At 35.8% G+C, this 25,245-nt stretch overlaps 1 protein-coding gene across 7 annotated transcripts in view; it reads right to left on the minus strand.

Moving 5' to 3' along the window:
* GRK4 (G protein-coupled receptor kinase 4) overlaps positions 1 to 25,245 on the minus strand; it is a 132,387-nt gene that overhangs the window by 62,960 nt on the left and 44,182 nt on the right. For all 7 annotated transcript variants that reach the window (XM_020992169.2, XM_020992167.2, XM_078148771.1 and 4 more), the window contains 4 exons: positions 17,204 to 17,281; positions 11,334 to 11,434; positions 7,249 to 7,341; positions 4,372 to 4,435 (listed from right to left, as the gene is read on the minus strand). In XM_020992169.2, the coding sequence (XP_020847828.1) occupies positions 4,372 to 4,435; positions 7,249 to 7,341; positions 11,334 to 11,434; positions 17,204 to 17,281 (336 nt within the window). The remainder of the gene's footprint in view (positions 1 to 4,371; positions 4,436 to 7,248; positions 7,342 to 11,333; positions 11,435 to 17,203; positions 17,282 to 25,245) is intronic.

A 25,245-nucleotide genomic window follows, 5' to 3' on the forward strand; every position in this document is an offset into this window, starting at 1 on the left:
TAACAAAAGAAATATGGGAATATTTTCAAAAATATAAACTATTAGAAGACCAGATAGAGATCTGAAATAATCTAATCTCAGAAAAGTTAATAGAGCTGGCCATAAAGGAACTTAGGCAGCAAAGTGGTACAGGGGATAGAGTGCCAGGGAAAGACTCATCTTCCTGAGTTCAAATCTGGCCTCAAACATTTACTTAGCTGTGTGACTGACGGCAAGTCACTTAATCCTGTTTGCCAAAGTTTCCTTATCTGTAAAAAGAGCTAGAGAAGGAAATGGCAAACCATTCCAGTATCTTTGTCAAGAAAACCCCAAATGGGGTCATGAAGTTAGATACAACGAAATGACTGAACAAGAACAACATAAAAGAACTACCAAAGTAAAAAACTCCTTGTCCTGATGGATTAAAACTTTTAAAGAACAATTAGTACCAATAATTTATGAATTATTCTCAAAAATCGAAAAAGAAATCATACTACCAGAATCCTGTTATGAGACAGATATATTCCTAATACCCTAAAACAGAGAAAGATAAACTCACAAAGAAAACTATAGGCCAATATATTAACATTGACTTTAAAATTTTAAACAAAATCCTCTCAGACGACAATGATTTATCAAAGAAATCATTCATTATGACCATGTGGGATTTATAACTGGGATGCAAGGATAAATCAACATTAGTAAAACAATTAATATAATTAACCATATTTAAAACCAAAACATCCCAAACCACATGAACATCTCAACAGATGCAGAAAAAGTCTTTGACAAACTACAACACTCTTTTATGCTAAAAAAAACCAAACCAAAACAAACCCTACAAAGCACAGGTAGGCATAGAAGGACTTTTTTTAATAGCATAAAAGAACATCTATCTAAATCCAAAAGTAAGCATGATATGTACTGAGGATAAACTAGAACCTTCTCCAACAAACAGGGGAGTGAAGTAAGGACGTTCACTCTCTCCACTAGTCTTTGATAGCTCTGGAAATGCAGGCAATAGCAACGAGATAAGAGAAAGGAATTGACAGAATAAAGACAGCAAAGAGGACATAAAACTGTCTTTATCTGCTTAGGATGTGATGTTTTACTTGGAAAATCCTAGGGAATCGGTAAAGATACTAACTGAGAAAATAGTGTCAACAAAGCTGCAGGCTACAAAATAAATTCTCAAAAATCACTAGCACTTCTATGCAACAATAACAAAACACAAGAAGTAATAATACCTAGTGATAGTTATTATTAATTACATGTATTATATTATTAATATCAACATCTACATTTTTAATAGCATTTACTACATGGCAGGTACTCTGTAGGTGCTTTTATGATTATCTCATTTGAATCTTACAACAATCCTTAAAGGTAGGTGCTATTATCATTATCCTCATTTTGATGAGGAAACTGAGACAAACAAAGGTTAAGAGACTGGCTCAGGTTCCAAAAGCTAGTAATTGTCTGAGGCTGATTTGAACTCAACTCTTCCTGACTCCAGGTCTTGTGCTCTATCTACTACCTAGCTGCCCCAACAGAAAGGGAAATCACGTTCTAAATAATTATAAAATGCATAAAACATCTGCGGATTGACCTACAAAAGCATACAAAATACCTGTACATATTCAATTAAAAAAGTGTTCCTTAAAGAAACAAGGGACAATTTAAAGAGCTTAGCAGAATAGTGGGTAGACCATGCTGATATAATAAAAATTACAATACTACCAAAACTAGTGTATGCTTTTAATGCATGTCAATCAAATTACCAAGGAGACACTATACAGAGCTTGACAAAATAATAACAAAATTCATTAGAAAAACAACAGAAAAAAATCAAGGTAAATAATGAAAAGAAGTAAGGATGAAAAGGAGAATATCACTTCCAGATCTCAAACTTGTATTATAAAGCAGAAGTCATCAAAACCATCTGGTATTGATTAAAAAATACAAAAGGTCAATGGAACATAATAGACAAGGTAGAATCAAAAACAACAGAACTCAATAACTCAGTATTTGATAAAGCAGAAACATATATTACCTAGGGAAAAACTCCTTATTTGATAAAACAACACCAGAGAACTGCTAAGAAAACTGGAAAGCAGTCTGGCAGAAATCTGGCTTAGACCAACATCTTAAGCCATATTCTACAACACATTCAAAATAGATATGTGACCTTAATATTTATCATCATACTGTGAAAAAAAAAATCAGAAAGATCATATACCTCTCACAGCTATAGGTAGGAGATATATTCTTAATTAAACAGGAGACAGAGGCAATTACAAAAGATAAAATCAATAAATTAGACTACATGAAACTGAAAACCTTCTGCACAGTCAATATTAATGCATCTAAGACAAGATGGGAAGTAGTCACATGTGAAAAAAAATCTTTGTACCACATTTCTCTGATAAGGGTTTGGTATCCAAGATATATCAACTATATGTGTGTGTATGACACACCTCTCTCTCTGCGTGTGTGTGTGTGTGTGTGTGTGTGTGTGTGTGTGTGTGTGTGTGTAAAACTAATAGCTTTTCCCCCAATAGATAAGTGGTCAAAGGATAGGAATAAACAATTCTCAAAAGAAGAATTGCAAAATATTCACAACTACATGAAAATATGCTCCAAATCATTAATAAAAATACAAATGCAAATAAATACAACATTGAGGATTTACCTCACAACCTGTAAATTGGCAAAAATGATAAAATGGCAATAGTCAATGTTAGAAGGGTTATGGAAAGACAGGCACACTAATACATTGTTGGTAGAGTGGTAAAATGGCACAACCATTTTAGAAAACAATTTGGAATTATGCAAATCCATATCTTTTGACCCAGAAGACTACATTATAGATTTAAATCCCAAGGAAGCTATCAATAAAAAAAAGTAAACCCCTATATGCCAAAGTACTTATAGCAGTACTTTTTGTAATAACTAAGAGTCAGAAATAAAGTAGCTGCCCATCAATTGGGGAACAGTTAAACAAACTGTGGTATATGAATGTAATGGAATATTACTGTGCTATAAGAAATGATGCATGTGATGAAAACCAATGACAGAAAGATCTATCTGAACTGATGCAGAAAAAAGTAAGCAGAGTCAAGAAAATAATATACATAGTAATACAACAATGTAAATGGAAAGAATTACAATACCAAAAAAATCAAAAGTAAATATAACAAAATTATAAAGACCAAGCAGGATTCTAATGAAGAGAGATGAAGGAACACTCTCAATCTACTCTTTTGTGGAGGTGGAAGGTCCACATGTATCATACACCATAATTGTTTTTGGATGCAATTAGGTATTATTTGTATTATAATTTGTCATCCAGCACAGTGTAATGAACATAACCCTGGTCTTGGAGTCAGAGGACGTAAGACTCAAGTCTCTGCTCTGATAACTTAATATGTATCAAATTCTGGGCCTCAGTTTTCTCAAATGTAAAATGACAACTGACCTACCAATGTTACAAAGTTGTTGTGAGAAAGCACTTTCCAAATCATAACATACACTGCTGTCAAGGTATATATTTCTAAATAGATCATAATTATTTGTTGTATATATGTTATTCTCCCTTGCTAGACTGTAATGTACTAGACTGTAAATTCTATGAGGGACGGGACCTTAAATTTTTTATTTCACCCAGCCACCTAGTATATTGGTCTTCTACAGATAGAAGGCATTTAACAATCAACAAATAAACGTATTTTAAATATGGTCACAAATATTTTGTAAAACAACTGGGAGATTACAGTGGCATTTCTTTCTCAATCAACTATGCTTAACAACCACAGTGACTACTATCTAAAAGATCTGAATATTTGTACTTGGTAAAGAGACTATATTTCGCAGATTTGGGGTAGGTCTCTTAAAAAGATTTTGCTATATTCACAATCTTTATAGTAATTACTGATTGCGGTGACAAATATGTATGTTCAAACTAATCTAGAATTACAATTGTAAGCAAAGCTGAATGACCGACTGTATATATGTTAAGTTTTTATTATACAACTATATTTTGTAGAAATGGAACAATCTTGAATCACGATGGATTAAACAGAGAATGAATGGGGGGGAGGGAATAACTCTTTTGAGACATGTGAGGAGAAATCACTCTGATATAAGGGAATGAGTCCTTTGCATGATGAAACCTATTTTTATATACTTATCAAATGCTTTTTTATTAATATCCAATGATGATTTTCACAAATGTCTTGGGATGCTCATCAAAAAATTAGCAGCAAAGAATATTTATTAGTTAAATCAATACTGGCATAATACTTTAATTCTAACTGATGCTTTGAGGTTCAATTTTCATTTTGTTCCAATCTCTCAAGAATTGTTGCTGACAATAGCTCCCCCATTACTCACCTCTCCAAATCCTCCTTTTCCTAGAACTCTGTAATGTCTAAATGTATTTTTTGTTACAGGTTGCCTAGTCCACAAAAACAAAAACAGAACATAGGTTAGATTCTCACATTACAAGTCTGCTTTAAAGTAAACAAACCAAATTGTTGCTTGATTCTAGTTGATTAAAGGATCAGTATCTTTCCTTTGGCTAAGTGATTATGTGGAAGAGGACATACAACTGACCAGATGAATGCTAATGAGCACAATGGGTACTCATGGTCAGGACCTAGAGAGCCCTATAGAGGAATAATCTAGAAGAAATAAAAATTGTTTCTAGTGGAATGGATCCATTTAATAAGCAATGACCCTTTCAAGCTTTCCAAGAGATTTTCAATAAGATACAGAGTTACCCATCAGTCCTTACTAATTCTGGGTACTAATGGCACCAAATGATACAGGGGAAAAGGGTCCTCACTTGCACAAGATGACCTTTCTACTCCCTGATTCTCCCACTCAGCAGAGATGCTGTAGGAAAGGTCTGCCATCTTTTCAGGGGAGGATCACACTTCATGCTACTCTACTTCATCAAAGAAGAGTGTGAGCTTCTGCTCTGCACTCCCTCTTTTCCCATTCATGGCAAGGAATGATTTTGCTTTTTCTCTTGGTATACTGAGCTCTTGGCACAATAACTGGCATATAGTGAAATGCTTCATAAAAGTCTGCTGATGGACTGGTATTACCATATTGAAGAAGGCCTTAAAACAAGCAATTGTTGTTTTGATTGGGAGTTATCTCAAATTCAAAAAGTCCAATATAGCACTCATCGTTCCCCTAGGTACTCTCCTTTTCTCAACTAACTCTGCTGAGAGTATTGCTGTCCTTCCAAGGAACCCAGGCTCCTAGCTTTAGCATATACCCTTTGACTCCTGGGGAGCATTTACAGAACAAACCATTCTCAAGCCTTACTTCCCCCTTGGCCACAGCTCTTTTCTGTCTTCCTTCTGACCATTCACATGCTGACCCCCGGTATAAGTTTGTGCCTCCTCACATGTCTAGACTATTTTCATCACCTTCTGGCCAGGCTTAAGTGGGCTTTACATCTCCCTCACTGCAAGCCATCATCTACATAATAGCCCAAGTGATCCTTCCCAAAGCACAGCTCTGACCTTATAACCTCCCTACCTAACAACACCTCTGGGTCCCATCACCTCCAGGATAAAAAAAAAACCCCAAACCAAAATGGCTTTGCAAGGCCTTTGCTTCTAGGCCCCATCCTGCCTCTCTTGTCTTCTCTGACGTGGCTCCCCTCCATTTATTCTACAGCTCCAGGCCTTTTCACTGGTTGTTCCCCATGACTGAAATGCTCTCCTTCTACCTCCAGGACTCATCACAGACTTGGCTCAAATCTGGCCTTCTGCAAAAGGCCTTTCCTGACCTTCTCCACTTCTTTGTATATGGTTGTTTGCAGTTTTCTCCCACATTAGAATGTGAGATCCTGGAGGGTAGGGGCTGTGTTTTTGCTTTTCTTTATCTCCCTAGGCTGTGCCTGGAACATAGTATGCACATCACAAAGACATGGTGACTGAGAGTCCATTAAAAAAGTGGGGAGACTAGAACTAAAGCTGTGGTATATACATGTATATTACTGTGTAATTAATAAGAAATGATGAGCACTCAGATTTCAGAAGAACCTGGAAAGACTCATATAACTGATACACAGTGAAATGAACAGACCCAGGAGAACATTGTACATAGTAACAGCAACACTGTGTGATGATCAACTATAAATGACTTAGCTCTTCTCAGCAATACAATGATTCAAAACAATTACAAGGGACTAATGATGGATAATGCTATCCACATCCAGAGAAAGAACTGATGAATTCTGAATGCAGATTGAAGTATGCTATTTTTATTTATTTATTTTTGGCATTTGGGGTTAAGTGACTTGCCCATGGTCACACACTAGTAAGTGTCAAGTGTTTGGTCTGAGGCTGGATTTGAACTCAGGTCCTCCTGACTTCAGGGCCACTGCTCTATCCACCGGACCACCTAGCTGCCCCTACTATTTTCACTTTAAAAATTTTTTTTCATGGTTCTTTCCTTTTGTTCTCTTTCTTCCACAACTATGACTAACATGGAAATATGTTTTACATGATTGCACATATATAACCTATATCACACTGCTCGCTATTTTAGGAAGAGAGGAGAGAAGGGAAAAAAATTTGGAACTAAAAGTTTTGTAGAAGTGAATGTTTAAAATTGTCTTTACATATAATTGGAAGAAATACTATTTTAAAAAAAGAGGAAAAAAAAGCAAATCTAAACAATACCTAAAAAATATGACTTCATATACAATGTTCCATATCCATAGACCCTGACTACTGCAAAAGAGTCATATCTTCTTATATCTCTTATTTGGGGCCAAGATATTTTTTTTAAATCCAGGATGTATGTGGTAGCTTTATTATAATTTTCACTAAATTTTATTAAACACAAAAAACAGAGGGGAAGAGGATACATGAAAAGGGGGGAAAAAAGCATTCAAAAGAATATTCCTGTCATTTTAGTCATGTTCTATAAGCAAAAACGTAATTGAAATGAATGATTTTCCAAAGGTCTTATAAATTCTAATCACTAAATGTCTTACCTAGAAGGCTAACATGAATAAAAAAATAAAATAAAATAACATATAGAGCTGAACCAAGAGAAATTTTATCACTTATTTCAATGATTTCAGCAACAAAGTCTTCTTACTAAATTTCAGGGATAAACATTGTAAATAATAATGAGTTTCCATGATAGAATTCTATAAAATTACAATGAAATTTACATAAAATATCAAAGGTTGCTATTTACATCATTAACATGAAAAAAAAAGATACAAACACACCATACCTTTCCAACCATTTCCACTGTAAAAATCGAGAGAAAAACATGCTTTCTTGGTACTCCTCAAATGGTCTTCCACTTAAATAATCATGGACAACCCTAGAAAAATATTTTAAATAATTATATCTTACTGTATTATAATATGACTTCATATTGATGGACCAACTGAGTGAAATGAGTTAATCTACCATAAAAGAACTGATTACATGAAATTTTGCATAATTCGGGGAACAAATTCCATATATAATGGGTTAAATTTGGACATTTGGAATCCTGACTCCCTAGTACTTGTGCTGCCACTGGCGTTATTACACTGCTACAGCAATACTCTACTGGAGATTGAGAACATATTTTTAATTAAACAGGAAAATGGCTATGGAACATAGAGTTTCACATGCAGATAATTATTGGGGAATATTTATTCCATGTATCCAGGTGTCTGAGAACATGCTAATAATAACAAGTGCCCATTAAAAATGCATTTCCTTAGATAGTTGAGGATGATAATGGATAACAGCATTATTATCTACAGTTGTATTTGTAGAGTCTGTTCCTTTTTACACTTTAGACTACTGTTCAATATACTTTGGTTCATGTTTCTTCTGTTTTTTTTTTAATATTCAGGTCTGTCACATAGTTGTTTTTAAAAATTAATTATAAATAATACAAAATATTACAATGGAATTATTTTGTATTTACATTTAAATCAATGAAAGTCAATTTGTAATTTCAAATTATGAAATTCAATTTATAAAATAAACTTTTCAATCACTCTCGTTAATTCTCAGTCAAGATTCTTTGACAAATCATTCTTTTCTTCTGATATAATCGCAGCAAGTTCTCCCTTCTTCTGGTTTTACTTCTTTTGCATTACTTTATAATGGTTTTCATTTTTTATATTCCTCATACTTGTCAATCTTAACTGAATTATAGTATTCTTTTATATTAACCTACTATTTATTTAATCATTGCCTCACTTTTTAATGCTGAGGCTACAATACAGATCAAGAAAATATAAAAAAGAAAAATAAACCCTAGTGACGATATTAACAGTAGCTATCATACATTTTGGAATTAAGTAGGAATGCACATAACCTGTACAAATACCTTCAGAAAAGCACAATGACTGAAGAGTGAAATAATATTCAAGGACATATCAAACTGACGGGGAAAAATGATAATAGTCCCAAAATTAATGTATGCAATTCCAATCAAAATGCCAACGGTGCTTCTTCATAGAATGCAATAAAAAGCTACAATGAAATTTATGTGGAAAAACAAGCAGGTAAAACCATAAAGAAGGATGCTGGGAGGAAAAAGAGCTAAAGAATGTGCTCTTATATTCCATGACTTTAAAACATACTACAAAGCTGTTAATTTCAAATCTATTTTGTATTGGGCAAAAAATAAAAATAATTTTTAAAAATGGATCATTGAATCACAGATTTGTAGATGCAAAGAACCTTAAAAGCAATGAACTACAGCACCTTCATTTTACAGATGAGGAGCAGATGCCCAAAGAAGAGAAGTGATGGGATTTAAAAGCAAGCCCCTCTTTGAGGATCAGTCTAGGGCTCTCCTGTGCTATGGAACAGACATCACAAAAAGCACACAAAAACTGGAGAACATACAAACTAGTGAAAGAATTAGTTATTTAACAAATGTACCCAAGAAAATGTGGATTTGTCTATCAATGTAAGATAGCATTAAACCTACATCTCCCACAATGTACCTCAGTGAACTACAATCTGATGAAAGGCTTAAATGTAAAAAAAAATCCCCCAAAATGAATATCCACAAACTATACAAAAAGGCAGAAGAAACTAATACAAAGTATTTAACTGTGATAGGGAGATGACTTAGTCTTTTTGTTGTTGTTGTTAGGCAATGGGGTGAAGTGACTTGCCCAGGGTCACACAGCTAGTAAGTGTTCCGTGTCTGAGGCTGGATTTGAACTTAGGTCCTCCTGAATCCAGGGCCAGTGCTCTATCCACTGCGCCACCTAGCTGTCCCGATGGCTTTGCTTTTCAATAAACAGGAATTATAAAGGGAGAAACAGTTGTTCTTGATTATATTAAAAAAACCTAAGCAACAAAAACAATATAATGAAAAGGAAGAAAAAATTTTGGTAAATGTAACAAAAATCCAAAATATTAAAAAAAGACCACAATGGTCAAATTCAATTCAACTCAACAAACAATGGAAAAAGGCTCCAACTCATTAATAATCATATGCCAATTAAAATAATATTGAAGTAACATCTTCTATTTGAAACTCAGTGTTGGTTGGGTTATGTAGAAAGAGGTACTCTCCTACAGTCCCCCAACCCTGTTTTTGCATAAATCATTTCCCTGGTTCTGCTCATTTCACTCTACACTGGTTCATATAAATCTCTCCAGACTTCTTTCCATCCATCCTTTCCATCATTTCTTATGGAATAATAATATTCCATTAAATTCCTACGCTATAATTTGCTAAGACATTTTCAAATTGATGGGCACCCACTTTTGTTTCTAGTTCTTATTTTCTTTTTCTAGTTCTTAACTATAACAAAATGGGCCACTATAAATATATTTGTACATATTAGTTTTCTCCCTCTCTCTGTGGGACTAGTCATTATATTGCTGGGTCAAAGAGTATAAACAATTTAGTGACTTTTGAGGTATAGTTATTAATTTTTTCTTCATTCTTCACATTAGTTTTAATCATCTTTCTTACTTACACACCTGATCTTGCAGGCCGTAATTTTTTTCCACATACCTAACATAACTGTGTTTTGTACTACACCTCTTCAGCTTCAATGTCCTCCTGTTTTAAGATGAGAGATTTGTCTCTGTTTAAGACCCTATACCTATCCCACTTAATCCTTAAATAATCTAGGCTGATGGGAAAAAGTGACTTAAATACTTCTAACCATAAAGGGCAATAGCAGTTGCTATAGTATCACGATGCCTGGTCTATTGAAGAACTGATATTTCAAACTTATTTCCCCACAAACACAATTGTCCAAAATCCTAGATACATAGAATGATCTATGATCTGATTGCCAAAGGAACTCAGTCTGTGGACACAGGTCACAACTCCTCAACATTTTCTCATTCTCTTATTCATATATGTGCCTTATTATAAAGCACCCACAGAAGACCAATACAATGCAAAGACCTCTAATTTCAGTTAGAGGTTAATAATAAAAAAAAAAAAAGATGCAATTTATTTTGTCATCCAAATTCATAGATCTTCTGAAATCTATTCATAAACTCTGCTGGGGTAGATCCCAGGTTATGAATATCATGACTAGGGGAACTTCTAGTGACCATTACTTATAGGTTCTAGTAATGGCTCATCACCAAATAGCTGTATGATTCTGCTCTAATATCCATCAGAGACATGAGGCTAATGTTATCCTTCCAATAACCACAGAAAGCTATTATGAAGATACTGAAGTATAGATGAGAAAGCATTTTACATTTTTAATGTAAAAGGATTACAGAAATATAACATGATAATGAACCAGAAGCATTAAAGGACTGTAAAACCTAGGAATACTTGAACTGCGACTAATACAAAACCTTATCCGTGGACAGGATCAGCAAGAGACCAGGCTACTGAAATCTGCATATTCCCTAACGCTTTTGTCTCCTAAGACAAATCAACAAATCCCTGAGCGATTTGAGCTTTGGCTACCTTAGTAGTCAGTCATCGTTTTTGCCATACATTCAAGGTTCCAGAAGAAGGATGTTTTCAGGGAAGTTTATGTTTAATTAGTAGCTTATTTTCAAGCCTAAGAATGAAATGCTGGGAGAAAGAGCAGGCAGAATCTTGAGGCAGCAGATAAATCACAGAGAATTTTAGTTCAATTCCTGATTCTTCAGTTCACTATTAACTTGCTCTTACTTTTGAACCTATTTGCTTTCACTTAAGAGTAAGCTGATTAGGAATTTTATCTTAATTTTGAAAATACTTTGATAATATTTGTAGAGTTTTCTTTTTTAATTGACAGCAGGAAAAAGTTACCTTAAACATCCGGTCTTGGCAATATAATATTTTACAATTTTTCTTAATAATTACAGTGCTGTGCATTCATTACTTACCTAGTGCAGTCTTTAAAAAGCTCTTTGCAAGGGCTCTGCTCCAGCCTCTCTTTACATTCTTTCACTATATCCTGAGGTATTTCCGGTAAATGGGCAGCAGACTTCACATAATACAAACCAAATATATAAGCACAATTAATAATCTTAAAATAAATCCTTTATTAGCAAAGCTTTTCAAGGAAGGAAGAGGAAAAGGTTAATCAAATTAATTGACTGATTATAGAGACTTTAGTTTAATTTTGGCAAAATTTGAATTTGTACGTAACTGAAACTAGAAACATAAAAAGAGTTCCAATTAAATATTTTATAATATCTTCTGATTTCTTAAGATTGTGAAATTAAGCTGACAAACAGTTGGGTTTTTATACCTGGAGGCAGAATTTTTAAACTGCAAAGTCAAAAACAGGTTAAAAAAATAGCATAACTAATGAGAAGAAAAAATTCATAACACTCAATAAATGTGAACAGTGAACACTCAATAAATGTGAAACAGTTCAATATATGTTAACTATTATTGTGTTCTGGGGATTGACTGTTTACATAATTCTAAAAATTATTCACTAATGTATATGTGTATATATATGTGTGTATGTACATATTTATAGAACTTTTAGAATTTCTCTTGATATACTTCACTAGTTCTACTCATTAGTGCTATTCTCTTAAAAGCTGTATGTTTTTTGAAAGTACAAGTTGCATGCTACTTAAGTCTGACCAAAAAACACTCAACTGCAAAAGATAATCTAATGTTAACATTGAAAAAAAAAACCTTACAGAAATTTATTCATGGAGAAAATGACAACAAGGGTTAAAAACTTCCACAAATATACATTTGCTTCAGAAACAAAAAAGAGAGATATTGCTAGCTCCCAGATAAATAAGAAGAGGGGTCAAAATAAAGATGCATAGATTTGTTTTTAAATAATACCCTGAAGTACAAGGGATGCTAAGAGATGGAGGTGAGGGGTAAGTATACTCTAGGTATGAGGGAGAGCCAGTAGTATAAAGGTAAGGAAATGGGAGGTAGAGTGATGAATATCACTAAAGCCAATCTGGATGGACCACAGAGCATCAGAAGCCTAGTAAAAGGTTAATAAGGCTGAAAAGGCAGTTTGGGCTGCAAGATTGTGAAGGACTTTACATGTTCAACAGAATTTGTGGTCTGTCCTAGAAGGATATCAAAGACCTGCAGGTGACTGGACATGTACCAAATCGTCTTATCGCTGGAGAAAGAGGCAGTTGAACAACAACAGCCAAAACAAGTTGGCCCCTGGATGGTCCCTTGACAGTACAGGCTAAGGCTTCACAGGCTATTACTGGTGTGGCACCAGTGGCTCATGACTAAAGCAATCATTTTCTTGAACCTTTAGCACACGGTCCATTTTCTACTTTTATCATCTCAGCAACCTAATTTTAAAATGAACTTTTTGACCACTTAATACCTAAGAATCTTTTCACAATGGCCCTACACTAATGTCTTCATTGAGTCATGGAGGGCCACTGCTGTGAGTCTTTGAAGTTTATGTCTACACAATAAAAGCTCAGGTAGGTCCTCTAAAGCAGGGAAAGCTTTAAGAATAGGCTTGACGATGGATTGTGTCTGCGGTCAGACAACCAGCTTACCTAAATATAGACTGGCTCATTACCAGAAGGTCGGTCTTCATTCAGCTAATGAATTTCACTGGCTAAAGCAATTAATGAAGACTGGTGTAAAGAGGTTGTAATCTGTAACGGTGTGAATGGAAGCTTTACATTGACAAAAATACAGACCTTTTTAAGTATTGAAGTATCCATAAGAAAAAAATATCCAAAGTAATATAATGAAATCTGACTACAGAATAGAATTTAGGATAAAGTCAGTCAGCAACAAATGTTGCAAGATAAGTAACAAATTGCCAGACTGGTGGCACTTTCGAAACTAGTTAATCCAACCCATATCCAAAGAAGAAGGCCCACCACAAATTAACACAGTAAGTGGTCATCTAGACTTTCGGGACATTTCCAATGGGACATGACCCGAGATAGCCTGAAGCAACCTATTCTACTTTTGGATGGCTCTCATGATTGGGGACTTCTTACAGAAAAGCTAATCTTGTCTTTTTTAGTTCTAACATTGCTTCTGGTTCTGCTTTATGGGGATGAACAGTACAAGAACAGCCTCTTTTCCACCCTAAAATCCTTCCCATACATGAAGATAGTTCTCACGTTCCCTCTGAATCTTCTCTTCTCCAAGCTAAATACAGCTCCAGTCCTTTCAACTAATTATCACATGGCATGGACTCAAGATACTTTCTTATCCTGGCTGCTCTCTTCTCAAAACCCTTGCTAAACTGTGACATTCAGAAGTGAACTCCAGATATGGCTCACCATGGCAGAATAATTTGGGACTCTCACCTCCTGATTTCTAGGGGCTATGCTACTCAGTGCAGTGCTTGGTAGTATTAGCTTATTTGGCTGATATCATACCACTGACATGTTGATTTGATAATGCACTAAAATAGCCAGATCTTTTTAAGACTAAGAATTAGGGGTGGTTTTTTTGCTTTTTAGTGAGGCAATCAGGGTTAAGTGACTTGCCCAGGGTTACACAGCTAGTAAGTGTCAAGTGTCTACAGCCAGATTTAAACTCAGGTCCTCCTGACTCCAAGGCCAGAGCTCTATCCACTGCACCACCTAGCTCCCCTTATTCTTGTATTTCTGACTCCAATACCAATACCTCCACTTGTGAAGACGATTTTTTTTTAACTGAAGTGTTGGATTTTACATTTACCTCTATTACATTTATCTTATTGTAGTTCTGGCTTGTCAAAATCTTTTTCGTTTTTAACTATTATGCAAGATATTAGCTATCTTTTTTGGCTTTGTCTTCTGCAAACTTTATATATGTCATATATATCTTTTTCTAAGTTATTAATATAAATGGCACAGGCCCATACCTCTAACCCTGTGGCTTTCTAAGGGATCCCTCCTTTCAAGGTGACATCAAGCTATTAACAGCTATTCTCTGAGTCCAGCTGTTCAAACTGCTCTGGATTCATCTAAACTTGTATTATTAGGTGGCCCAAATCTCTCCATTATTTCCACAAGAACAGCACAATATGCTTCCTCAAATGGTTTGCTAAAATCTAGGTAAACTATATACATCACTCCCAGGTTAGCAGCCCTGTCAGAAAGGGAAAGATAGTTACTCTGCCATGATCTGTTCTTATATCTCAATGGGGTTTCATTTCTGAAATACCAAAAGAATTTAATCATCATATGGCTATTTTACCTGTAAGTAGGTTCTGTGACAAGACCCCTAATGACAGCATTGTAATAAGGTTTCAGTTTTTTCTCTATGAATAGCAAAATTATTTCAAATACTATTTTAAGATAAATTGGAAGAGTCAAATAACGAGGAAGATAAGATATATTACATTGTTTTATCTTCAATATAGTTAAAAAACAGTCTTCAGATTAATTTCAAATAAGAGAAGTATAAAGTGAAACAAGGAAAAAGGGTAAACTTCTATTCCTTCATCATTCCTATTATACCCTGACACGGAGATAAGTAACTTCTCTGAATATATGCATGATTTTAAAAATAATATTTAAATAGTTAATATTTAAAATTTTAATCAGCTTGTGTTAATTATAATTCATCAATGCAACATAGATGCTCTTCTACTTCCTTGCTATTTCTCAAATTTATCTTTTCCTCTTCAATTTCATTGCTCTCATTATCTCTTGTGACTATTTTAACAGCTTCTTGATTGGATGAATTAGGTTTGTTGCATCACCATCTATCCTGTTAACCAATTTTATAATTCGGATCATGCTCATCTCATTTTCCCTCACCACAGATATACAATTAGTGGCCAAATCTTGTCATTTTTACTTCTGTGTCATCCTCTGCATCTGTCCCCTTCTTTCTACACCCTCAGCCAACAATCTCCCTCATCCTTTCTTGCCTAGACCATCACAATGGCTACCTAAAAGTGTCCCTGCTTCACAACTCTCCGAACTTGAATCTTTCACCCAGCTCCTAAAGCAAAAGCACAGACTTACTCACATCACTTTCTACCCAATAAAATCCAATGGTTTCCTACTGACTCTAGAATCTAATCTTATTTCACCTTTATTTCACTCTTTTCTCATCTCAATTTTTGTAAGTTTTATAATGTATATGATTATTAGGAGAGAAGCATGCATATATTGTTTACAAATAAGTACATATATTAGTGAACTCAAAATTTTTATTAGTTGAAGTAAGCAATCAAAAAGGTTTGAAGACTACTGCCCTAAACCATAAATAGCCCTCCCAACTGGTCTCTGTCTCTGGTGTTTCCCCTCTCCCCCCAATCTATTCCACACATAAAATGAGATTAATCTTTCTACAAGACTTAATTGTTCACATTACCAAACTGCTTAAAAACCTAAACTTCTTAGCCTGGCATTCAAGTACCTTCACAATCAGGACCCAACCTGCCCTGTGAACCTGATCACTAGGCACCTTCCAGAGGTGAATCTCGCCATCTTCTCTGTTCCTGTGCTTTTGCTCTCGTACCTTCTCCCTTCCTAAGGTCCCCCTCCCCACTTTTCTCCAGCTCCGCACTTCTCACTTCCCAACTCAAGCGCTGCCACCTCTAAGAAGCCTTCCCAAAGCACAACACTCTACCCTGCTATTAACTCCTAAAGCCCTTGTCCCCACTTACTTAGTCGTTAATCACGCACCCCCTTGTGACAATGGTCACTCACTGTGTAGCAGGAAAGAACAATGAATGGAGAGTCAGAAGACACACAAGAGTTTCCAGTCCTCCCACTGTTTGACCTTGGACAAGTCACTGAATCTCTCTAAGACTTGATTTTCTCACTTTTAGGATAACAACCATAACTCCATAGGAAGGCAACACAATCTGGCCAAGCTATAGGACTTGGGGTAAGAAGCCCTTGGTTTGAGCCTTGGCTCCAACACTTACTATAGTATGACTTTGCCTCTGAGCTTCAGCTTCCTCATTTGTGAAATGGGTATAAGAATACGTATACTACCTCCTTCAAAGGATCATTCCAATAAAAGTACTTTGGAAACCCCAAAGCATTATGGGAACTACTATTTTGATTTACCTAATTATAAGCTCCTTGAGGGCAAGGCACTGACACTATTTCTTTCAATTATCGGCAGGAACTATTATTAGATGCTAAACTTATATACTTGGTAGCTATGGTACAGTGGAGAGACAGCCAGGCCTGGAGTCAAAAAGACTCATTTTCGTGAGTTCAAATCTGGCCTCAAATACTTACTAGCTGTGTGACCCTGGGCAAATCACTTAACCCTATTTGCCAAAGTTTCCTCATCTGTAAAATGAGCTGGAAATGGCAAACCACTCCAGTATCTTTGCCAAGAAAACACCAAATGGGTTCACAAAAAGTTGGACATGACTGAAATAAATTTACATATATAACTAAACAAATAATTGTGGTTTTTATATTAGGTAGTACTTTTTTAGCTTAAGAAAGTCACACTAAGGGAACTATGCCATAGACATAGGAAAAGAAAAGCTAGATAGAACACGATAAAGCAATGCATAAAACATAAAACCATCCACCAATAATGACTCAGTAAAAGCTATTTTTAGCCTTAGCTAATTTCTAGTCAAACTAAATTAGAACAGGAGAACATCTTAAAAATTAACAATCTGTTCAGTTTTGGGGAAAACTTTCTTCTGACATTTTCCTTTAATTGAAGGAAAACGCAAATTAATAATATTGACATAATATTAACTTAAAACATCTTGCATTTTAATATGTTTCCTTGGAATCTAAGGAGTTGTAAGTTTGAATTTGAAGAATAACAAGTTACAAACAATTATCAGCTAGAGAATAAAACATACCCCATTGTTGAAGTATGTGTTTAAAACCGTCAGAGCAGTCTCTCTTCGATTTTCATCTGAAGCCACCTCATATTCTGCCTAGGAAAGAAAAGTGGGGGGGAAAGTCCATGCTTTATACCTTAAAAAATAAAACAAAACAAAACCAAATATAAACCCACATATAGAATAAATCATTCAAACCTAAATTGTGTGCTTATTGGGTTTAGGGAAGCCTTCTTTGATCCCTTTACTTGATGACTTCTCTTAACCATCTCTTCTTTTCAAAATTTCCTAATTCAGTCTGGTTCTTTCCTTTAGCCCTATCTCACAAACTTATCATCCCCCTATCAGACAGTTAACTCCTGAACTAGAGATGCTTTTTTCATCCTTGCAGTTCCCAGTCCCTACCATAGTGAATTGCCCACTTGTTTGATAAAATAATTCAGAAAACCTCCACTTTTTTCACTAATGGAATCTACTTAATAAGCTTATACTCATGTAACTTGAGATTTGGGAGGGATCTTAAGAGATCAACTAGTCCAACCTCATTTTACAGTGAAGGAAGCTGACTTAAGGACATACTGTCATTTACTAAGGGGGTTAGGAAACTAAGAAGTTAGCTGCCCCATTGTTTTCCTAAATTCTCTCTATGCTATACTTTGATTTGGGAGCACTAAACAAAACAAAACAAAAATGAATAGCTTGGGCATACAAGCTGTTATAATGAATTAGGTTTTAGATATCACATAAAAAGATTTTGATTTTATCTTTGTTCAGTTTTCAAGACATATATGAATAAATATTTTTCAAGAGTTAAGACTAAATCTCTATTTCTCAACCAACAATCTGTAGATTACCATCAGTCTTTGGGAAAGGAGGTGTCATTTTATGTAAATAAAGGTGACTAAAGGGAAGAAGTTTTTTTCTGTTTTTGTTTTTAGGCAATTGGGGTTCAGTGACTTGCCCAGGGTCACATAGCTAGAGAGTGTCAAGTGTTTGGCCTGAGGTCGGATTTCAACTCAGGTCCTCCGGACTTCAGGGCTGGTGCTCTATTCACTGCGGCCACCTAGCTGCCCCGCAAAGGGAAGAAGTCTTGCCTGATTCTTTTCCCTGTAATTATTCCTACTGTGGAAGCAAAGCAACCTTTGGCTGCCTCCTGCCCCAGGGCCTATGCCCCTGGATTACGGGCTACTTAACGCTGTACCAAATTTTAGTTTACCAGGTTTGGATACACTAGCCTATAGCTTGTCTCTTCATTTCCACTCTGTAATTTTCCCTTATAAGGGCAATTTGATCAGTCTTCTAATTAGAAGATCCAAAGAACCAAGGATCCAAGTGAAGGATCCGAGTCTGTTTGGCAAGAAAATTAAAGACGTGCAGTGGAGGTGGGCAACGCGGGGGGAGGAGAAACAACGGTTTTCTTAAACTTTTTGGAAAGCTATAATTTGGGACAGGGATTAGGACTACTCTATTTAGATCCAGAAAGTACAATGGAATAAGAGGCATATGTTACAAAAAGTCAGATTTTACCTCAATAAAAGGAAAACCTTCCTAATAATTAGAGCTGTCCAAAAACATAATAGGCAAAGGGATTGAGTTTCTTCTATGAATAGAAGTATTCAAGGAGGGATGTGATGATGCCTTGTCGGGGATCTGGTAGACAGGATTCACGCATTAGACTAGATGACTGCTGATGCCCCCTTTTTAATTCTAGCATTCAATAATTATATTTAGATTTACTACCTTAAATCATTAAGCATTATTTTAGTCATAAAGTAGGACAGAAAGGTTAAAAGATCTATAGATTTATATCTATGCATCAAAACAAATTTCGTCACCTTTGGCAAATTACGTTCTTTTTTTTACTTGAGTGCTAGATATGTTTGGTTTCCTAATATGTACAAGTTATGACATGAATGGATACTGTCAAATTTTGAATGTTTAAAATTTAATTTCTGGAGTACAATCAGTAATAGTGCTAAACTGGATCTGGTCTGAAAGTTATTCAACTCTTCAAAAAAGTGATAAGGAAAGAAAATGAATTATCTATTCAAAATAGAAACTTTTTACTCATAAACTTTTCCACATTATAAGGCTCAGGAACGGAATAGGGATTAAGGGGAATGAGCAATAATGCAACTCTAAGGTCACCCCTTCCATATGTTACCAGAGTAGTACCTTTTCCTTTTTCTTACATTCCTTAAAACTATTTTAAGAGAACATGCATTCCCTAAATTAGCATCCACATAAATACACTGAGAGACATTTAGCAAGAGAAGAAAAAGTACGGTAGCTGGATGTAGTAAGAATGAAAGCTACTCCAAGGCATGAGAGGAATCAAGAAAAGAGGAGAACACATCTTTTAAAAAAAATTCTCACCCATATTCTTTGTCACTCAAAAGATGATTTTTAAGCTATCATTTAAACTTTCTGCTGAGATGGTAAATGATAATCCATTATAGTCTACCCTAGATAACAATTTTAGAGACCTCAGGTTACAGGCAAATAATTTCTATTTCTCCTAAAATAATTATCTTTGCCACATTATCATTATCAGGGCAACTGAATTACCTATGTTCATATTAAAAATGTGACGTTCACTAGCTTTGTCACACTGGGTACTTCACTTAATTTCTCCAAGCCTCCCAAGGCTCTTCAGTCCCCGGCCCTCACCATAATTGCCATCCCAAGGGCTAAATAATCTTTATTCAAGACCGAATAAAAATGTGCCTAAAACAAACCACCTTACCTTAAAGTTTTTAAAATACAAAATTTAAGACAGAAATAAAGATCTAAACTCTGAGAAGTTGCTGAAACAATAAAGGATCAGAACTTTCTATCTTGCAGTTGGATATAGAAACTAAGTAATAATATTTACTTAAAATAAAAAGAGAACTATTTGAGGGCTCAACAAGCCTCAATAATTAGGATATTTCTGAAGTATACAACTTTGCCTCTGATATAATGTGCCTACGTGTGTGTGTGTGTGTGTATAAGTATGTACATGAACACAAACACACAAACACACACACACACACAAAATGGTTGGGCTACATTTTGCTTCCTTACTGACTGGCGGGTGTGTGCATGCGTATGTGCACTCACGTAGACACACACACACCCCAAAGCATAATTTAGCTCAACCACCATTTTGGCAGAATCCTCTGATACAACCTAGTCCAATGTGCTAGGTAAATGAATCAAAATGCTCTCTGCCTTAATCCAGTAACTCTAAGAGCTGACAATCATTTTAGGTGTAAGCTCTTCAGAATGAGGATACTGCTTCAGAAAGAATTCTGCAAAGTCCACAAAATGGATTTTTGTCATTATCTTAGATATGATAGACTCTAGGATGCATCTTAATGGAAGTGACTTAACATCTGACTTTGCTAAGATTATAGATCAAGAGCTGGAAGGGACCTCAAAATCCACCTAGCACAGCCCCCTCATGTCACAGATGAGGAAACTGAACCATAGGGAGGTTAAGGGACTTACCCAAGGTCAGAGAGGTTATAAGCATCAAAGGTAGGATTTGAACCCAGATGCTCTGATTCAAGAGCTTTCTATTTCTACTATACCATATCGCCTCTCTCAAGGGCTACTCATTATTACCATATGACTTCATAAAAGTCAGCTCAAATCACTAGAGCCTGAAGTCCACTCATCCTTGGAGCAGAAGTCACTGCCACAAAAATGCCTTCTAGGTTTCTTACATAAATTTGTAGTCCTAGGGTGGTTCAAAAAAAAGCTTCTGTAAGTTTTCTTTGCATCACATTTATCTGAAGTCTGCTTCGGTGGTGGCTTACTTTCCCCAAAGAGACTTTTTTAAACTGAATCACGTCACAGGTTATCAACCTAAGCAACCAGCTCGATTTCCTGCACACTACAGACATTCAACAAATGCTACTTGTACCTCTGGTCAAAGGCTTCAATTACTACTAAAGTGACTTTGAGGCAGGGGACCACAAGTTTGAACGAGATCTAGATCAAACAAGGATCCACTCTTAATCTGACTCGACTAACCAATTAGGGGTTTAAAATGGAGAACTAGAGCTATTCAAATTAGAAGGGAGCCACTGAAATCATAAGTAATTTATCCCTGTGTTGTTCAAAAAAAACTTTGACAAACACATCCCTCCCCTAGGTGGGGAAAGCATCCACAACCATCTCCCTGTGTTGCAACTCAACTTACGTAATAGATATATTCCTTTACAAAGTTTGTAGCAAATTGAAGTTTTATTGAACAAATCATCTTCCCACAGGCTTGCATTTCAGAAATGTCTTCCCAAACAAAAATATTTAATCACAGATTACAATTAAATCTGTAGAAAATGCTTTTAAAGGACATAAAAGAACAACATCAAAAAAACCGATAGCAATACTTAAAAATGGATTTAATTGTGAATGCAACCCCTGCTATAAAAGTAAGGAGGTAACAATTTGAAAAAACTCAAGGAAAAATACTTGGCTAAGTAGGAGTAAAAGGGTATTTTTCAAGGAAAACCTGAGAGTTATGACTACACAACAGCCCATGGTTTCCAAAGGTTAATAGTCACTTCTCTGCCCAGCAGACTACACCAGAAGACTTTGCCCTTAAACATGACAGGTGTACAACACTAAATGTATTTAATCAGTCCTATCTGAGCTGTTGTTATGTTCCTATCTGAGTGGTAACCCTTTGGTGGAGTTTTTTTTTTTTAGTTAGTTGATGAAAATCCCCATAAAAAAAGGAACTATGCCTTATTTACCTTTATACCCCACCCCTTAGGACACAAGGCCTCTCATAAGGTACTCAATGAATGAAGGAATACACAAATTAGATCTAAAATGTAATTGTAGGGATCAAATTACCTACTGCAAAACTTTTAATGATTTGCAAACAAACCATTAAAGTTGTCCTAATGGTCTTTAAACAAAGCCTATAGCTCATCTGTCCACCTATTGAGCAAAGAGTAAATTAAAGGACCACCTAGCCCCATCCTTTAGAATCACTCCCTAAGTTAATCAGCTTCTCTGTATATGGTAGTCTTAAAGAGCACAGTGGCTGCCAGGTCAACAGTGTGTCCCTAATGCTCCAAGAAAGAAGTAAAATGTGAACTATTACCTCACTGATCATTAGTAATACATCCTGATTGCTACTGAATTATTTGCTATTCAAAGACTCCAAATCCTAGAGTTGGAAAGGACCTTAACAAGAATAAAAACTATGAAGAATAAAAACCTCCCCCCTCCCACTCCAAGGTGGAAGAAATTCCATCTACCACTGCAGATCAGCAACTCCAAAACTTAGAGTCTTTGAGAGTAGCCTAGAGCACCGGAGGCCAAGTGACTTGCTCAAGGTCATACAAATCAAGCATTATCAGAGGTGGAACTTGAAGCCAGGTCTTCCTGGCCTATGGATAGCTCCTTATCCATTCCTTCAGGCATGATGATTCAAAACCTTTTGAAATAGGGAGTTTCCTGTCACAAGAGTTGTGAAAGCAAAGGATGAAAGATCACTTTTGTAGGGATTTATGGGTATAATTCATGCTTTTTGAGAGGCAGGGGGGCAGGGGAAGGAATTGAACCAAATAAACATGAGGTACCTTCCAACTGTAGTTTTCTATGATTCTATGTTAGGTTAATCTCTCTACTCAAGTAGATCAGTTCCATAACTCTGAAGGGACAGCAGGTGGTGTAAGGGAAAGAATATTCTCTCTGGCATCAAAGGACCTACCACTGCTATTCACTATCTGTGTGACCTCAGGACAAGTCACTCCTTCACTTTTCTAGGCCTCAGTTTCCTTCACCATAAAAGGAGAGGGCTGACCTAGGTCATCTGCAGCTCTAAATCTATGATCCCGTAAACAAAGAAATAAATAGATAGACAGGCAAAAAAATAGGTTAGTCCCTTGCCTGAGGGAGCCCATCTACAACATCCCCAATAAACTATCCCCCAGCCTCTACGTGAACACTTTTGGTGCCCTAAGAACTCACCACTCTCCAAGGCAGCTCATTCTACTTTCACACAGCTTTGATTTTTAGGAAATTCCTTCTTAAATTAAACTGAAATCTGCTCCCCTGTAATTTTTGGAAACAGTGTGGTATGGTAGAAAGAGTTCTAGACTTAGAGTTAAGAAGACCTGAGTTGGAATCCTAGCTCTTACTCTTCCTAGCTATAGCTGTGGGCTATAGCAAGGAATTTACATTGAGCCTTAGTTCGCTCACCTGTAAAATGGAGACAGTAATACCTTCAGCACTTACCTCACAGGGCTGATACCAGTACCAAGTGAGATAATGTATGTCAAGTACTTTATAGGCCCTGAAGCACAGATAAAGCCTATGAGTATCATTTCCCTCACTGACCAATTTTTCCTCTCTGGAGCCAAGCAGAAAAAGTCTAATCCCTCTTCCAATATTTGAGTGATTTATAATTGCTATTATATCTTACCTAACTCTCCTCCAGGACAAACACTCATTTTCTTCAACTAATCCTTACATGTCTATTTTGAGGTTTCCTCATCATCCTACTGGACCTTCCCTAGATATAATAAAGTTACATTGTTCCTCCGAATTCAACACAATCTATATGTAGTCTGACCAATACTATGAGACAATCATCGTCCTTGATGTGGACACTTTATGTTTGTTGATATTATCTAAGATCTAATTAGCTTTTGGGAGGCCGCCACGAAAAATGTTTATTCATTTTGAGTTTTCAGTCAACTTAAAATAGGTTCTTTTTATATCTAGTCGCCTCTCTTTTACTGTGTTCAGTTTCATATTTGTTAGTCCTCTCTAGATTGTGACCTTCAAGGCACTAATTAAGTCTTATATTTCTTCTTATCCTCCACAAGACCTACCAAGGAGCTAGGCAGTCCTATCTTAATCTTCTTGAAGTTAACTGGACAAGTTCTATTTTGATCACAGTATCTAGTGCTTTTCCCCTACTACTTGGTTTGAAATTTCTGACAAAACTTGACAGGCTCTCTGGTAGACACCCGATGGGATGAAAAGTGCTCTAATGAGAAAATATGGCTGAGTGAGAGCACCCAGTTACAGTCAAAAGAAAAACACTAGCACAGTAGTTTACTGTTACTCCAAAGGCGTAATAATTTTAAATCAATGTAAAGCTAAGCTAAAGAATCTAGCTCTAAGGAAGACCACCACATTTCAATGCATACAGTAGGACTTCAATAAACATTTGTTAACTGATTGGTACAGTCTGCAAAAGAAGCTAAATAATAGGTCACACAAAGAAAACTTTGCATCCACTGCACAAACTGAAGAAAGTACTCTAGGCAACTGCTCCTAGAGGAGCGACCACAAACCCCCTGTTCTTAGTCCCATCTAAGTAAGTTTCATGGTTCTGAAATCTTATGCTTCTACTTAAACAAGAGCAGAAAATAGAATTTCTTTAGATATATAAGGCACACTACCTACTACTAAAACAGTTGGGTCAAGTAAAGTTAGAGTTAGGCCATGTTCCAAACTAGAAATTTGTTACGCTTGGTTTGAGAAGACTGGAAGATCTCTTCAACAAAGGATGGTTTTCCCCTAGAAAGGCAATGAAATTAGCTTTGAAAGTTAATTAGTCAAAAGAACTAAGACTTCAATGGTTCACTTAACTTCATAATCACCTAAGACATAAAATCCTATATGCTAGCAGTCAGCATTCCTTAGGTTTAATAAATTTCCCAATGCAGAGTCAGTACACTGACTATACTGTAAAATGCGGAGGAAATATGCCCCACTGAACCAATTCTCTATTTTTGCTGAAGACCCTGTCCATATGATTGTTCAGTAAGCTTTCTTTTGGTAAATGTTATATTATTTACCACTCTCATTTCATTCTGATCCCGAGCCTGAACCACAGGAGCACATGAGCCAGAATTTGTCTACAACAAAATGACAACCACAGAAATTGTAAAACAAGGCATAGGAGTACAAAGACATCTCTTAACAAGTGGCCAATTCTGTTCAGCCTCATTGTGACTCTCATAACAGTATGTCTTCCATATCCTTTTGACTCAGCATATAAGAGTATTACGAATGTTTGCCATCTGGGAAATGAAAAGATACTT

The sequence above is a fragment of the Phascolarctos cinereus genome, unplaced genomic scaffold (assembly GCF_003287225.1).
Source record: "Phascolarctos cinereus isolate Bilbo 61053 unplaced genomic scaffold, phaCin_HiC Scaffold_9;HRSCAF=440, whole genome shotgun sequence".
In the NCBI taxonomy this organism is placed as follows: Eukaryota; Metazoa; Chordata; class Mammalia; order Diprotodontia; family Phascolarctidae; genus Phascolarctos; species Phascolarctos cinereus.